This window comes from Gastrolobium bilobum, unplaced genomic scaffold (genome assembly GCF_033153095.1).
Source record: "Gastrolobium bilobum isolate Gb01-03AN ecotype WA unplaced genomic scaffold, APGP_CSIRO_Gbil_v1 utg1221, whole genome shotgun sequence".
NCBI classification, from domain to species: Eukaryota; Viridiplantae; Streptophyta; class Magnoliopsida; order Fabales; family Fabaceae; genus Gastrolobium; species Gastrolobium bilobum.
In genome coordinates this window covers 1,681,728-1,698,226 of record NW_026897257.1, presented here as the reverse complement: position 1 = coordinate 1,698,226, position 16,499 = coordinate 1,681,728, and the positions used below count along the sequence as shown (strand labels likewise).

Below are 16,499 nucleotides of genomic sequence, written 5' to 3'. Positions count from 1 at the left end.
CGGGTAAATCTTCAACCACCCGGTATGATTACTCTTTGGATCTCCCATGCACTCTTCTTCTCCAAGCTTTGAATATGGAGGCACCCACTATCACGTGCTCTGCCTCTGCAACTTTTTTGGGTCTGTAAAGCACACAAATATTTTTCAATGATTATTTCAGAAAGAGAATTCTCAGTTAACAGTATAAATTCACAACCACAAACCTTGTCCCATGCATGTCTTTCCTGAACGTGATAATTCGTCATTTATCAGTAAAATGAAAAGCTGCATGCTCACACTAAATTTCTGTACTAAATTTCTGTACCATGAACCCTGTCTTTATTTTCTTTCCGTCTCACTCTCCCCAATAGACCCGGTACCACATTTATATAAGGAGCGCGATTTTGACGTACATAAAAGTAGACCCCATCATAATCGATACGAACAGGGACCGCTTTGATGAACAGTAAAGTGTTGATGTATGGAAATTCCAAATCCATTCTCAAAGCTAAAAGCTCTTCAAATTGGTTAGGCATACTTAACTTGATAATACTGATCTATCTCATTAGCTGTAAAGAAGAGAGAAAAAATACCAAATGGGTGGTTGAAGATTTACCCGGGTACACCCCTCTCTACCCGGGTAAATAATTCAAACAATTTTTCAGGTACGAAGAACAATACCCGGGTACACGCCTCCCTACCCGGGTAGACAAAAATTTTCAAAAAATACCCGGGTACAGAGGGTGTACCCGGGTAGGCTTGGTGGTCAACGGTCAAACAGGGGCAGATTGGTGTTATATTTTCTGAGGGGGTTAAATTTTTGAAATAGTTTATAATCAAGGTCAAATCGATAATTAATTAATAATAAAAGGTTATAAGGGTCAAAAAGCCAGAGCAACACCGAGGTGGTGTTTTGTGACGTTTATGTAACTTTTAAGTGAGTTGAGTGACTCTGACTCGTCATGATATTCACATGCACATAATTGGCCACTCACTCCCAATGGATACCCTTTTGCAAAATGCTCACTCACTTTTCACCGTTTCATCACTTTCTATAACGCCTTCCTTTTCTACAATTTCCCATAACCAGGTTCCTTTTTCTATCCCACCCAGAACCACAAGACCCTTCAATTTGAAGACGATGGCTCAGGCTGCACAAACCCCAGGTGATATATGTTGTCCTTTTTTTTTTTTTTGTATTTTTATATTTTTATTGCAAAATTATAATGGTATTTCAAATATCCAATTGAATTCTCAATAAATTTCAAAGGGAAAAAAGAAAATTGATATAATTGATCTGTTAATTACCTTTCCAGTTGTTGATCAACAGAGAGTCATAATACCCAACAAGCACGGTGAAAAACTTGTGGGTATATTACATGAATCTGGAAGCAGGGAAATTGTAATCTTGTGTCACGGTTTTCGGTCCTCAAAAGTTAGTTTTTTTTCATATATTAAGCTTTGTACATAAATTCCTTTACCCAATTATTTTCATTGTTTCAGTTTTTTAAATCTTCAGGAAGCCAAGGCCATACTGAACCTTGCTGTTGCATTGGAAAATGCCAGAATTAGTTCTTTCCGCTTTGACTTTGCTGGAAATGGGTAAGTTTAATTGTAATGCAAAACAAAACCATGAACCCTTAAGATATTATGTATCCGAAACTGTAGATGTTGCCGAAACTGGATTAGCATTGAGCCATCAGTGATAAGATAAAAAGAGAAAAAAGTGGATTGGACGCTTTTATCCAGGCTGCTCTTTTAGAAGCATATATGATTCTTTGAATTCTTCTTCTACATTGAAAGAACCAATAGAATTGGCACTCGTGTGTTTCGTTAAGTTGATAATAGCAGCAAGAAGAAGATTATGGGTACAAAAATAAGATGTTTTGAGTATTTAAAATTTTTGTATATTGTTTTAAGTTGTAATATGCTCTAATTTTGGTGTTACTAAATACTAATATTTTGTGATTGGATACCAAATGGGTCACTGGATGGATTAATATGATACTATGATCACTGAAACATCATAGATGTTATGTTTCTGCCCTCTAATGCTACTGCTCTGGTTCCAGATGTTATATTTGTTTATTGTAACTAATGTTGAAATTACTCTTCTTGTACCATTGTGGTGCTTGGTTCTCTTCCAAGCAACTGCAACTCCAATCTATTTCCTCATGATTGATAATTGGAATCATTTGCTTCTTTAAGGTTTGGATTGTTTGAAAGAACATATTAGTATTAGATGAAAATACTGATATTTGGAAATATTAAGCTTGGGTTCCTACTGAAAAAGGAATGTGCAAAATTAGATTAGATGAATAATGCATAGTGATAATTTTCTGCCACATTTTAAGAGTTGGAACTTGGAACTGCTTAAGCTGGTATCTCTTAATGATATAATTCAAGGAAAATACAACCATTAGAGCCAATTCGGGCTACTCAACAATATAATGGCAATATCAGCATCAAACAAAGCTCCGAAGAGAAGACAGCATTGGCCCAAGCTTAACAGCTTATGTACAGCAAACTTGGAGATTACCAATATACTATGAGATATGAAAAACTCTAAAATCTAGAAGAGCATGATTTCAACCTGGAGATTTATATATCAAAGACAGATTACAGATATGACATCTATTATCATTGCCTGTCGTATCAAGCAATCTTCAATACTTTTAACTTTTTAAGCATATAAGTTCCTGGTTCTTTGTTCACACGGAGCAATATGTTGTAAATTGGGTAGTAGTTTCTCTATTTACGCTGAGTTATATTTATTAAAATTTCTGCCCTCTGGTCTTGATCATCAATCTTGCTTTGCTCTCTTTAGTCTTAATTTAGCTGTTGAATTTTCCTTCTAGGGAAAGTGATGGTTCGTTTCAGTATGGTTACTATCGGAGGGAGGCTGATGATTTACATGCTGTAACTCAACATTTCCATGAATCAAACCGTGTAGTTAGTGCAATTGTTGGGCACAGTAAAGGTATACTGACTGGTTCTCCTTATCTGTGAGTATTTCTACCTACAACAAAAGGTTGAGAAATATATGTCAAGATAGCATTGAGAATATAGGTGCTGATTTTTATAATCATTCGCCAATTATGTTCCATTGTATAACTGATGATATTATGAGAATTGCTCCAATCAAAGTAATTTCCTGTTGGCTTGGCTGTAAAAATAGAAACCTTGAATGATGCAGTATTGAGAGAGTTATGTTATTTCTGACAGAGAACCAGGATCAGCTTTTGTCATCTAACTGGTACTTAATAACTGGCTGAAACTTCTAGCATGATCTTAGTCAGTATATTGTAGTAAAAAGAAACTTTAGCTTATGTGTCTCAGCTACTTGGCAAAAACCTGCTACACAGGAACTTAGTGAATGTCTCTCATTTTAACGTAGTGTTGACTGTTGAGCACTAGTATTGTACAAACATAGGTATTCTATAGATGTCTGTTATATTTCTTGAACTATGTATTTTAGGAATAGGTAAAAAAAAAAAAAAAAAAACCACTGCCCTTTAAACCCGACTAGCGAGTGTGGGGTGGAGGAAATCCTTGTACGCAGCCTTACCCTTGCATAATTGCAAAGAGGCTGTTTCCTGGATTCGAACCCATGACCTTTCGGTCATGAAGGAACAACTTTACTACTACTTTGGTTCGCCCCCTTTATTTTAGGAATAGGTAAGATTGATACAAATTCCTACGCTCCTACTCTATGTGGGTGGTCATTTTCTTTTCATTTGTACTTGGTGAAACCTAGCTTATTAGTGCAGCTTTGGTCAATACATCTTCTCAAATTGCTTCTTTCAATTTGTTTTGAAGTTTATACTTAGTTGTAGCTGTATGCAGGAGGTGACGTGGTGCTTCTTTATGCTTCAAAATATCATGACATTAAAACGGTTGTCAACCTCTCTGGACGCTATGAGTTGAAGGCAGGAATTGAAGAACGCCTTGGAAAAGATTATATGGAAAGAATTAGGAAGGATGGTTTCATTGATGTGAAGAGGTCAGGTAACCTGTCATTTACTTAGACATATGTTTCAATGCCTCTTAGTATGGAGCATGTTGTAAGAGATAATTGAACAAACTCAGTGTCTATTGATTACTTGTTTCCCTACTTTGAACTTATTAAGTGTATTTGCTGAAATCAGCAAGTACATAGCCATGGCTTGTTTTGCTTTCCCTGCACGCTTTATACTAAATTTTGGAATTGGGAATTATACAAAGTCCTTGCTTCAATACTCTTATTTTTCCGCAGTTCATTGACTTCATTCTCTTAAATTCTGACATTAAAACAGACTTCAAAAAATTGGGAAAAAATGGAAAGATAGAAGCAATAATTATTAACAAATGTGTTCCATACTTGAAAAATAGGCACACTTATTTTATTAGTATATGACCATTTGAGGATATCTATTATTGCAGGAAGTTTTGATTACCGTGTGACTGTTGAAAGTTTGATGGATCGCTTAGATACTAATATGCATGAAGCATGCCTTCAGATTGATAAAGAATGCAGGTCAGGGAAAATATTTGTCTGGTCCTTTTTGCCTTTTTTTGCATGTTTTGTTGATGAAGTATGCTGTAGGATTTATAGAGCTTCTGTAAAAAGTTTTATAAAGCGGAAGCATTAAAAGTGAGGATAATTTTTTGTATGTTTTTATCTCTCTCTCTCTTTATATATAAAGGACAAATAAATCCATATTATTCAAACATATAAGCTTATTTTAAGATTCTCAAGTTTGTTCTGGGGAGAATTAAAAAATGAAATCAAATTTTGTAAGTAGTTTTTTCTTCTTTGCATTCCTGTTTGATTTCTGTTAAGGTATTTTTGTAAGGGAATGGGAGAAATGAAAGGAAAAAGGAAGAGAAGAGAAGAGAATGAGGGTTTAAATAATAATTCTTTCCATTTGTTTGTGTATTTAAAATCTTCCCATATTAGGGGAACTTTGCTATGTTCACAAAATGGAATAAGGTTTGGGAAAATCATAAGAAAATCCCTCATTTTATAAAACTCCCAACAGGAAGAAGGTTTACCTAAAACCTTCCCTTACCCTTCCTTCTCCTACATCCAAGTCAAACATACCCTAAGCAGCGATGTTTTAGATGTTTAAATTATAGAGTTGGTACTTTATAAAAGGAACTCCTGCCCATTTACTTTATAATTTTCTGAAAACTATGATAGAATGAGAGGAGGAAGTTTGCAAGGTTAAAAATTCACTCTTGATATTTAAATTAAAATTGTTTAATTTTGATTTTGATTTACTCGCTAATCAAGTGGGGGAAATCATTGTAGTATGCAAATTTATATATGGTATTAAATTTAGGAAGAAACACATGATTTAATGCAGTAAGTGCGTAGAGTAGTTATTTGGAGTGGATGAAGTTGGTACGAGTGATAGATGATGATGAAGGTAGGAAGGTGTTACTGCAAACAACAATTCTTAATAAAGCTATGATATTACCATCATGCATAGAAGTGCTAATCTCAAATCACATAATGTATGGCAGGGTTCTTACAGTTCATGGTTCTTCAGACACAATTATCCCTGTTGAAGATGCATCTGAGTTTGCCAAGATAATACCAAACCACAAGTTACATATCATAGAAGGAGCTGATCATTCATACACTAATCATCAAGAGGAGTTGGTCTCTGTTGTTGTGAACTTCATAAAGGAAACCTTGCACGAGCATAGGGATACTGATAGCTAGGTAGGTATCTGTCTTTATTAGCATTATATGAACTTTTTGTTTGAATTCCGTTTTTCTAATGATATAAATCTATAATTGTGGTATATCTTGCAGTTTCAAGCCAATTGAATTTGCTACTGTTGACAAATTTTCTCTCATGGATGAACCTGCATATGGTGTTCTACAACATGTTTGAGCCTTTCCGTTTGTGGCTTATTAAACTAGTGAATCTTACTCCATAGGGAGAAAATAATGGCAAGAGCAATATCTGCCAGTGTTATTTGCCTCAGACCTAATATTCAAAGTTATTTTGACATTATTGATTATGACAATGCTAACAGTTATCTCATGGTAGCACCTTGTGGCAAAATCTTAAGTGGAGGATAGTCCCACATTCGAAGGGTGCGGGGACACTTCATAGTATTACCGAAAAAAAGAAAAAAACAGAGTAGGAGTGGGCTTCGTAGTTGCCCCCACCTGTTTGAGCTTTTTAAAAATGATGAAAGCATTTGCAACATTGATTCTTAGATTCATCGGAGGCGTGAGGCTGTAATTTCTCGTATGAAGTTGCTATTCAATTGCATCCATTGCTCACAAAGCATGTAGCATGTGGTATGATTGTTCATTGGTCATTACTCTGATGCGAAAACATAAATCCAAACCAACGAAAGCATGTAGCATCTTGGTGTTTTTACTTCTTGTTGAGACGTTCCAAATAAAAAAGAAAGAGGGAGAGGAAGAATAACGGGCCTTTTTTTTTTTTATTTAGATTAAAATGAAGGAAAAAATGTTTGTTGTTTTAAAGTATGGTTATTTTAATTAAAACTAGTGTTTTTTATTTAAAAATTAAATTAAAAAAATTATTTTCTCCCCTCATGATTTTTATTATGTATCTCTTTTTTTTATTTAAAATGACATAAATTTTATATTCTTTAAAAAGATAAACACCAATATCTAAAATGAATGTTTATAATTAACTCTGAGTATAATTATCTTTGAAAGAACCGATTTTTAATAGAATTTTTTTTAAAAATTATTTGGTCTTTGAATTTGGTAATTTTACAAATTTGACTGCAATGTAATTTGTATTCAAACTAGTAATTTAAAATAATATGAAGGCAAATGGGTAGTGCGAGATTGAAATGGTAATAATTTGGTCGTTACACGGAAGAAAATGTTGTTGTATTGTTTAGAGTAAATGAATAATGTAATAACGATATGAGGAAAAATATAAATTTGACAATTTGTATACACGACACGAGGCCTACCTAAACTGCATATATGTAAGCGAAAATATAAAAAATATAAATATAACAATTTGTATGATGCTATGATAACTCGTCATTAGTGGTCCTGTCGGAAATTGAAAGCAGCAGAGTTTAGGAAGCTTTTTCATATACAAACTTTTCTGATTTTTCTTGTTACCCGGTTCGCATTTTCATCCCAGGGAGAAGGAAGAACCCTGAACTTGAAGATGGCCCAAGCTGCACAAAACCCTCGTGAGTTATTAGTTATTGTGTTTGATATGTGATATGCAAGCTACGATATTGATGACATGACTACCCATGATCACTTGGTAGCAAAGGTTTGACCTTTAAGTGCTCCAAAAGGCTTCCATGTGGTTTATTGTGACGCTACTGATTTATTTCACTGAAATTTTTTCCAGAAATGGTTTGTTGAGTAGCAAAAATTCAATCTACTAATCCATGATCTGTAGTGTATTTTCTATATCAATAGAAATAACATGCAAAAAAAGTATAGAATGTGGTACTTGAAAGTTATGGCATAATGATGCTGAGTATCGAATGTGGTAATTGAAAGTTATGGCATAATGATGCTGATTAAATAATGTTTATTGTGGTATTTGATATAATGAGTCACAATGGTTAACCTAAGTGGCGTAACATGTTGAATATTCGATCAATTTCATAGAAATTGACTTCAAAACTTTGGAATTATTTTTTCAGCTTTTCAGCAGCAGAAAGTCATAATACCCAACAAGCTAGGCAATAAACTAGTGGGCATAATACATGAATCTGGAACCAAAGAGATTGTTATCCTATGCCATGGTCTTCGAGCCTCCAAGGTTATTTTTAATTATTATTCAAATGTTATTAGAAATTCATATGGCATCTAACCCCATACGCATATACATACCTTGATTCAATTATTCTCATTTTTAATTAAGTTTTTTCTTATATCCAGGAAGACAATATCATGATGAACCTTGCTGCTGAACTAGAGAATGCAGGAATCAGTTCTTTCCGCTTTGACTTCACTGGAAATGGGTAAATTTCTTGTATTACAGAACAAAATCATGAATTCTGTACATATTTATGTTTGTAATCTTGACCTTCAAAATATGCAACCAACTTCACTTTTTATTATGAATATTTTTGTTATTAGATTCAGAACTATGCTAAAAACGGTAAGCTACAAACCTTTGTGGAATTCTTCTGCAATGCAAAACTTTCGAAGCGTATACATAATTTTATGGAGTTGTTGGCGTAAGATGGTAATGATTGTCAAGCATATGATTTTCTATTCAAAGAAGCAGATGCTGAATATTTTTATATTCAAACATTGATTAATAGTGTTATGCAATGCCACTGAACATTATGTTAATTATTACTCCCAGCTATTTTACTTATTGTTGGAACATATATTTATCAAGATACAAGATTCAAGATTATAATTTATGCAAAACTTGATTTCTAAATTGACGAGGGAATGTAGACAAGTAGATACTTTTATTGCTTTGTACTTTTAACAAAGTAATTATTTCCTTTCACAACAGAAATGTTAAAACTTAAAACCATCTGAGATGGATCTCTTGTCCTAACGGTAGAATTACAGGATCACCACTTGTTCCTCCATTTATGCCATGTTCTAAACTTTTGCTATCTAAGCTCGGCCATTAGTATTGTTTGACTGTTTCATTTTGATTGAGCTGTTGAGTTTTCCTTCTAGGGAGAGTGAAGGTTCATTTGAGTTTGGTGACTATTGGAGGGAGGCTGATGATCTACATGCTGTTTCTCAACACTTTCATGGAGCAAATCGTATAGTTAGTGCAATTATTGGGCACAGTAAAGGTTTGTTGCGTTACATTGATATCCATACATGCATATGTAGTTCCACGGTTGAGAAGAGGCGAGGAAAGAAATTTCCGGATACATTTAGGTTATTGATTTGTATCATCAAATTTATTCTAATACATAACTGATGATAACATAGAATTCTGTTACTATGTTAATTATAAAGTTTGTTGGTATGTTGAAATTGTTCTGAATTGTTTCTGTATCTTGGTGCAGGAGCTAATGTGGTGCTTCTTTATGCTTCAAAATATCATGATATTAAAACAGTTGTCAACCTCTCTGGTCGCTATGATCTGAAGGGAGGCCTTGAAGAAAGTTTTGGAAAAGATTTTACGGAAAGAATCAGGAAAGAAGGTTTCATTGAGTTGAAGACAAAGTCAGGTAACCGGCCATTTAATCAGTCATTTATTTGAATGCCTAAATTGGTGTAGAAGCATATTCTAAGAGATGCTTTTAAGAAATTCAGGGTCCATATTACTTGCCTAAATTGCCTTGATTTGTTTTCCTATATACTCTTTCTTCCAGAGGTCCTAGAGGACATCACATTGCATCTGCTTTTGTAGGAATTGTTGATTATCGTTTAACTGAGGAAAGTTTGAAGGATCGGTTAAACATAAATATGCATGAAGCATGCCAGCAGATTGACAAAGAATGCAGGTGAGGGAAAATTTGTCTTATAGTTCCCCTCTCTTTTTCCCCCTTTCATCTTCATTACAGAGTTTCAATGTAATAATCTGTACAGCAGAATCACTAAATGGCAAGGGTGTTTTCGGTACGGTATATAACCGATGACATTTCCCCTTTAAATCTTTTTTTTCTTTAATATTTAATACGTGAGACTTTTAAGTGTTTTTCTCTCAAGAACATGTTTCTGCCAAGTTTTAAAATAAAAGAAAATCCTTATTAATTGATCATGTCAAAAATTGATTTTGAAATGAACATCAATGTATTTTTTGCAAGTTGATGCTTAAAAAAAAATGAAATACTTTATTGTGAGAATGAAAGTGATTAAATAAACCTATGACACCTCGTCACAGCCAATTACTTTCTGTGAGTTCAAAGTTTTCTACTAGCAAGAAATTAAAGAAAATATATAACTTGTATTTTCATGCTTAATTTTTTCATTTTTCTTTTCTTGAAAAAAAGATTCCTGTTTGACTTTTCAAAAGTATTAGTTTTCAATTTTCATTACTTCCGTAATTTATGGTAAATTTGCATCTGAAAATTGAAAGGCAAAACCTTCGACCTATTTCAGTTTGTAAACTTGTATTCTAAAATTTTTCAATTAATATGAGCCAAGAGGAGGACACTAGGACTCTAGGAGATTGAAGAAATAGTAGTGTTGAATCTGTTGATAATTTGGAGTAGCGTTTCTTATTTGATTTATTCTCTCGGCTAGTGGAGGAAACTTTATTTGTAGATTGATGCTTGGCTCATGCTTTGAAAATGCAAAATGTTATGTTTATGTCTGTATGGCGTATGGAGTATGGACTAGTAATTTGGAATTAAGGAATTCAGGAGGGATATTTAAAGAGCAACAAAGTTGTGGTAATTTGTTGATGAAAATCGTTAGTTTTTAATGAATTTATGAAATTCCAATAATGCATGGGTGTGTAATGTAAATTCATATAATGCATAACAGGGTCTTTACAGTTCATGGTTCAGCTGACACCATAATCCCGGTTGGAGATGCACTTGAGTTTGCCAAGATCCTACCTAATCACAAATTACATATCATAGAAGGAGCTGATCATGTATATACTGACAATCAAGCTGAGTTAACGTCAGTTGTGGTGAATTTTATAAAGGAAACCTTGCAACTGGACAGACAAGTTTTATGCTAGCTAGGTAGGTATCTATCTTTTTATAATTCTTAAAATTATTAGCCTTTCTAAAACTATAACGGTGATGCTCCATCTTGCTGCTTCGAGTCGATTGAAAATTGAAAGTGATACTTGTGACAAACTTGCTTTTTGCAGGTCCCTGATGAAACCTGCCTATGATGCAATATTGCAGTGTGGTAGTCCTCTTTCATTTTATTGAATGAGAGAGAACCATCGTTAGCTGTGACAGCAATATTTCATATATGCCCAGTTTATTTGCCTTTAATGTATCAACTATCAAGTTAATGTATGCTAAGTCTCCTACGTACTATGTATGTGGAGCAAACAGTTATCATATGGTAAATAAGGTTGGGCAATTGGGGCCTCCGAGTTGTGTCCCAATTTGACATTTTAAAGAATGAAACATGAGCGTTGTTTTAGCGGGTGGACTTTCAGCAGATTCAATGATCCTACTCCCAAGGTTATAACTAGTCAAAATGATAAGAAGAATATATTAGTAGAGGTAATAAAAAAACTAGTAAAACGGATGAGAAGGATAAGAACTTCTCTCACTTTTAACCATATGATAAATAAACCCTCCTTAAAACAGGAACAAAGGAGAAATGCAAATAATGATGTCAGGCGGTATGTGTGTACACACACACATATATAATAGCACTTTTGAAACCGGAAGGGAATAATGCAAAGATTACAAATCAGGTATCCTACCCAAAGTGATTAATAGCCAAGGCTGAAAGTCAAGATATAATTATTATCTCTGACCCCAAAAAAAATATATATTTACAGCAATATGAACATTTAATAGCAGTTTTATGCTTTAACAACAAAATTGATAATACAATAAACGGTCGCAATTAATCAATCATACATTTGAATTGACCATTTCACATGTTACATCACGTTTAGGTATTCCTACTGCTTGGAGGTAAGATCGAATTCCCCTAACATAAATGATGCCCACAAGGGAAGCAACAATAATAGTCTCAGTTCACCTACTATCTTGAAAAAGTTTCCTATGGGATGCATCACACGGCTCTAAGTGTCAGTGCTATCTATCATCTTCTGTAGCATAAACTTTACATTCTTCTTCGTCTTCTCAGTCATCCAACGATGCTCAACCTCCGCAGCTATTGCAAATGCAATGCTTTACTATACCAAGTCAAGTAGCTTATTTTAATGTTTCTCGTCCTCATCACCATTGTCATCTTTGTCAAAATAAATCTTGCTCCATTCATTCTAGTTCACCAAAGAAAATAAAGGGCCAAGAAAATAAGAGGAAAAAGGAGAGCAATGTTAACAACCATTTCCTGAAAGTACTTTTAAAAATTGTTATCATATACTATAATTGGCAAAGTTAACGTTTAAACTACAAGCATTTGGAATTTGTTTACGGAAGGAGAATATATACCTCTTCCAAGTCATCATCATCTGAAAAAACGGGGTTATCCAGAGTTGAGTAAAGAGTTTCGTCACCATCAATCTCTTTTCCGTTCTTCATATCCTCCTGAAATCAACAACAAAATCTTACAAAAGAACTTATAAACTATCCAAAATAACTAACAGCAGATCATATATAAAACTGATAAAATATCATACTAGCTCAGATTTCAGCAACTCAATTCTCTCCTCTAAGTCTGAGATATGATGTTTTAGTGCCTGGAAAAAATTATAAACAAAAGCTTCATGAGATAAAAGAACAAGTATAAGTTCTCAGTTTAGCCTAAGTCATTGCTTTATTACCTCTCGTCTTTGAAGCTCAATAGAACGAGCCAATGCCTGTCTTTTTGTCAACAAGTTTTTGGGTCTCAGAGCACGTGGACGAAAATAGTTCTTGCCGCGATAAACAATAATTATATAGCTTTTGGTAGTATCCTTATCTACAGATACTAGCACCCCACCACTCTCAGCTTCCAAAGATATTGCAATATGTTTAACTTGGGCTAAATTTCTGCCTTTTACAATTATCTTCACCAACTCGCGATATTTCCAGTGTAGATGCATGTTTTCTATGGTGCCAGCATAAACATCTCGTCTCCCTGAAATAAAAGTATTATTCTTCTAACATTTTTAATACAAAACATTAAGCCCTATACAAACGCAGCTATTCATAAAGCTATAATAAATGTGTTGTTCTTACCTAGACATAAGAATGGCTTCATACTCAGACCAATCTTCCTATATAAAAATCTCTCTTCATTAGTTAACGTTTCCAAATCAGTTGGAAGATTTGATGGGTCCAGACCACGTTGCACTTTTGCTAAAGCCTTCTCAGCCTTCCTGATCTTTGCTTTTGCCTGTGACCATCAAAAGTTAGATAGATGTGGTAACAACAAATAATTTTTAGGAAGTTATTTCACTTTGTCCTTTTGTAACTTACTAGATCTAGTCTCTTCTCAAGGTTTCTGATGAAAGAAGTAAGTTTATTCAAGGCAGAATCTCTCATCATTTTCTCAACTTCTTGTTTACTTGGTTGGTGTCCCCAGTTGGTGGTTGCTGCCAGAGTCTCAGTAAGGGTGCCAGCAAATAAAGGCAGTTGATATTCTTTGCTATTTGATACAGTAATAGATGAAGCCATTTGTCGTGCTTTCTCTTCCTCATCTTGTTGGAGGAGGGTTAGTTTCTGTCTCTCAGTCAGTGTATTGGTGACAGCAGGAGGCAAGAAGTCATTGCCCCTGTAAAATACAATATATTCCTTATTTCTGGAAAGTAGAGTTCCCCCAGTCAATTTCTGCAAGCATGATATGCAACCACCATTAGTCTGAAGAAAGGAATATTTTATTCACTTTAATATGCCACGGAAAAAAATTAGGAACAAAAACAGCTGTCAAAGTATATATGTGTCAAGTGCCAACAGTCTTCAGAATCTTACAATGCTGAAACAAATATCTCCAGAAAGTGTAAGCCAAGAGCATTACAAAGGTCTAAATGCAGGCAGTCTTTAGGGTGTTAAGTACATGAATATTTTTTCTAGAACCCAAAAGTCATTAAAAAATGTAGAATAATAATGGGAAAAAATTCAAGGAACCCCCTTCAACTATAGGTCAATTGTAGCAAATCCCTTGTGGTACAAAACATAGCAACTCGATTCCTTGAATTTACCAAACTGAGTATATTGACTACCTATAGGGGGATTTTCTACACATGCACGGGGTTTAATTTATGCTCCTATGCTTAGTTTGATTAGTTCAAGGAGCTGAGTTAAAAAGTTTTGAACCACAGGGGAGTTTTCTACATTTTAGTTGGAAGGGGTTACACACATTTTAGCCCTAATAATGGTAATAAAAACACAATAGTTTCTATTTATTTGCGATCCAAAACAATGGCAAATGGCATGAAAGTCACACATGTTCAGTTGTTGACAGTCTGCATTAATCTTAATCATCTGACTTTAGTAAGTTAAATGAAGAAAATAAATAACTAAAGCATGTTTAAGCATTAACAACAAAATGCAGAAACATGGTACTTATTCCGGTGTTTTAGATTTCACCCAATACTTTCAAACGCAGTTGCTGGTTGAGCAAAGATTAAAAACAAAAGAGGCATTTAACATAAAATGCAATGGTTGTTTGACCCTTCTTATTTAGGGATGAAAATAATAAAGTGCAGATACACTTTGTGACACTGACACTAGACAGACCTCATTTTTATTGTTTCCTCTTTCCCTATGCTCACAGCCTCACACTTCAATCGATACATAAGATAAGGATTTAATGGGTTTAGAAACCCAATCTCATCCAAATGTTTTCATTTATAAGAGATGAAGGTCTCATTAGACTCAAAAGGCCAAGCAGATGGGTAGATTTTAACATGGTAAAATTTCAATAAGTTAAATTAAACAATGCTTTTGTTGAAATTCCAGGTGTGTTTATGAAAAATACCCTGAGTTCTTCAGCCATCCTGTCATTACATGTATGGGGAACACCACGTTTGATGGCTATTTTTGCAATAGCACTTGTTTCCCACAGCTTCACCATAGCACTAGCCAGACCTTGCAGTTCTCTGTTTCTACCTGCAGTAGTAAACACATAGTATCTTTTTGGAAAGAGGCATTCGCAATACATGACTGTAACTAGATAGTTTTTTGCATACCAAGGGCAAATTGGGGAGCCATTGTTCTTGCGATTCTACGGAAGTTAGTCATTTCCTTGTTGATTAAACAATGCTTTACCCCATAAGGAAGAAGTCTGAATGGGGTTTTATATCCCGGAACCACAGCAGGTAATAAGTCTGCATCAACAGGTAATGGCTCACGGCCTGTCCAATCTTTGAAGCGTGGGCCCAACTCATCTAACAAATGGTTAAGGTCACTCAATTCCATCAATTCTTCTTCAGTCATGTCCTTCAAATACTTTTCAGAGTCTCGGATAAATGATTCTGTAGTTCTAACTGTTTCTTTTACGCTTACTTGACCATCACTTCCACTTCCAACATGCTCTGAGCGGTGCACAACATTCTCCTTAGCATGAATTGTTTTTGTATACAATTCTACGCAGGGAAGTTTGTAACTCATTCCTCTATATAACACTATGGAACTGCCTGATCGCCATATCACTATACCTCCAGTTTTACTCTGAGTAAGCATGAGGATAATAAGGTGAATAATACTCCAGCAGTTCAAAAATTCTATGAAAAAGGACAAGTCATAAAAAATGACTACATTGAAAATGAAGGCTGCATTTCTATCTTTGAACTATCAGTTAGAACATTTATTCAAGCCTAGAAAACTAAAGGAATGTGTTAACACTGACCTCTAGAATGTGATGAGCCTTTTTCATGTTAACAGAAAGAGGAGCTTCAAACTTGAACTTGACAACTTCATTATCCCTCCACTTTTGATGAATGGAAGACACCAATTCCTGAGTGATGCCGGCCACTCCAACATTGAACCTCTCCATCGTCCTCAAGGCAATCTTTCTGAGCCTCCGCAACTCATGTTCAGGAATCAACCTCTCCGCCAACAACTCTATGTTGCTTCTCCTTTTCCTCTCTCTATTCACTCTTTCCCTCGAACTTGCTGATTCAGCAACGATTCCCTCTCTTTCAATAACAGAATCACCAAACCTGTATTGTAGCGGTTTGCCTTTGCCTTTGCCATTGTTATCGTCCTTAGCAGCATCAGATTCAGAATCAAACCGTGGATTTCTCGGGTTGGTTGCCTCGGGCCAAGGAGATAAACGCTTTGGAAACTGAAAATCCAAAGGAGAGCTCGTTGAAGACTTGTTCTGGAACTGGTCAGACTCATGTTCTTCTACTTTTTTTTCTTCTTCTTGTTCTTGCTGTTCTTCTGGTTCTTGCCATGGGAATTTTTCTCTTTGGGAACCCAATTTGAGGGACCATTTACCTCGAATTTTTTCAAAGAAGCTTGGTCTGGGGCTGTTCTTCTTCTTCTTTTTCTTCTTTGCTGATTCTAAAGTTACCTTCACTCGTTGGGTGTCAACTTGAGCTGTCTGGTTCGAACAGGAAACTTGGAATTTGAGAGTGACGTGGCTTTGGGGTTGGAAAACCAGAAAATGCAGAGAAGAGGAGCGACAAAATGTAGAAGATGAATTCAATGGAATTGGATGAAGCCCCATAGCACAGCATAACAACAACCTCTACCCTTTACTTTCACAGAGGTACTGTAAGTAAGACAGACACCCTCGGAACAGAGGTTTTTTGTTTTGTCTTTACGAAAACATGGCCCATGATTGCAATCAATTAGAACTTGGCCCATTTATTACTAAAACGTGAGAAGAACCCAACAATATAAATCCATATTATTACGAGAACTTGGGCCAAGCCTGTTTAGAATCTGACCCGTAGTTATTACTGGTTACAGGATTTGTGGAGCCATACCATAACATTTGTTTGCTTCGTTAATGCATATCAATTATGCATAAAATAATATATGAT

At 34.9% G+C, this 16,499-nt stretch overlaps 3 protein-coding genes across 3 annotated transcripts; 2 read left to right on the top strand and 1 right to left on the bottom strand.

Annotated features, from left to right (window-relative positions):
* Positions 1-955: 955 nt before the first annotated feature.
* Positions 956-6,022, top strand: LOC133305331 (uncharacterized). The gene is made up of 8 exons (XM_061505513.1): positions 956-1,145; positions 1,296-1,414; positions 1,499-1,581; positions 2,838-2,959; positions 3,826-3,987; positions 4,402-4,495; positions 5,488-5,689; positions 5,783-6,022. The coding sequence occupies exons 1-7, from the start codon at positions 980-982 to the stop codon at positions 5,687-5,689; spliced, it is 948 nt and encodes a 315-aa protein (XP_061361497.1). The 5' UTR covers positions 956-979; the 3' UTR covers positions 5,783-6,022.
* A 965-nt stretch (positions 6,023-6,987) lies between these two features.
* LOC133305401 (uncharacterized) lies at positions 6,988-10,965 on the top strand. The gene is made up of 8 exons (XM_061505616.1): positions 6,988-7,167; positions 7,636-7,754; positions 7,874-7,956; positions 8,639-8,760; positions 8,980-9,144; positions 9,327-9,420; positions 10,406-10,611; positions 10,743-10,965. The coding sequence occupies exons 1-7, from the start codon at positions 7,143-7,145 to the stop codon at positions 10,605-10,607; spliced, it is 810 nt and encodes a 269-aa protein (XP_061361600.1). The 5' UTR covers positions 6,988-7,142; the 3' UTR covers positions 10,608-10,611; positions 10,743-10,965.
* Positions 10,966-11,373: 408 nt separating this feature from the next.
* Positions 11,374-16,180, bottom strand: LOC133305424 (CRM-domain containing factor CFM3, chloroplastic/mitochondrial). The gene is made up of 9 exons (XM_061505646.1): positions 15,356-16,180; positions 14,697-15,177; positions 14,486-14,616; positions 12,985-13,335; positions 12,745-12,901; positions 12,348-12,643; positions 12,204-12,263; positions 12,016-12,111; positions 11,374-11,843 (listed from the first exon to the last, which is right to left on the bottom strand). The coding sequence occupies exons 1-9, from the start codon at positions 16,178-16,180 to the stop codon at positions 11,781-11,783; spliced, it is 2,460 nt and encodes an 819-aa protein (XP_061361630.1). The 3' UTR covers positions 11,374-11,780.
* Positions 16,181-16,499: the final 319 nt, after the last annotated feature.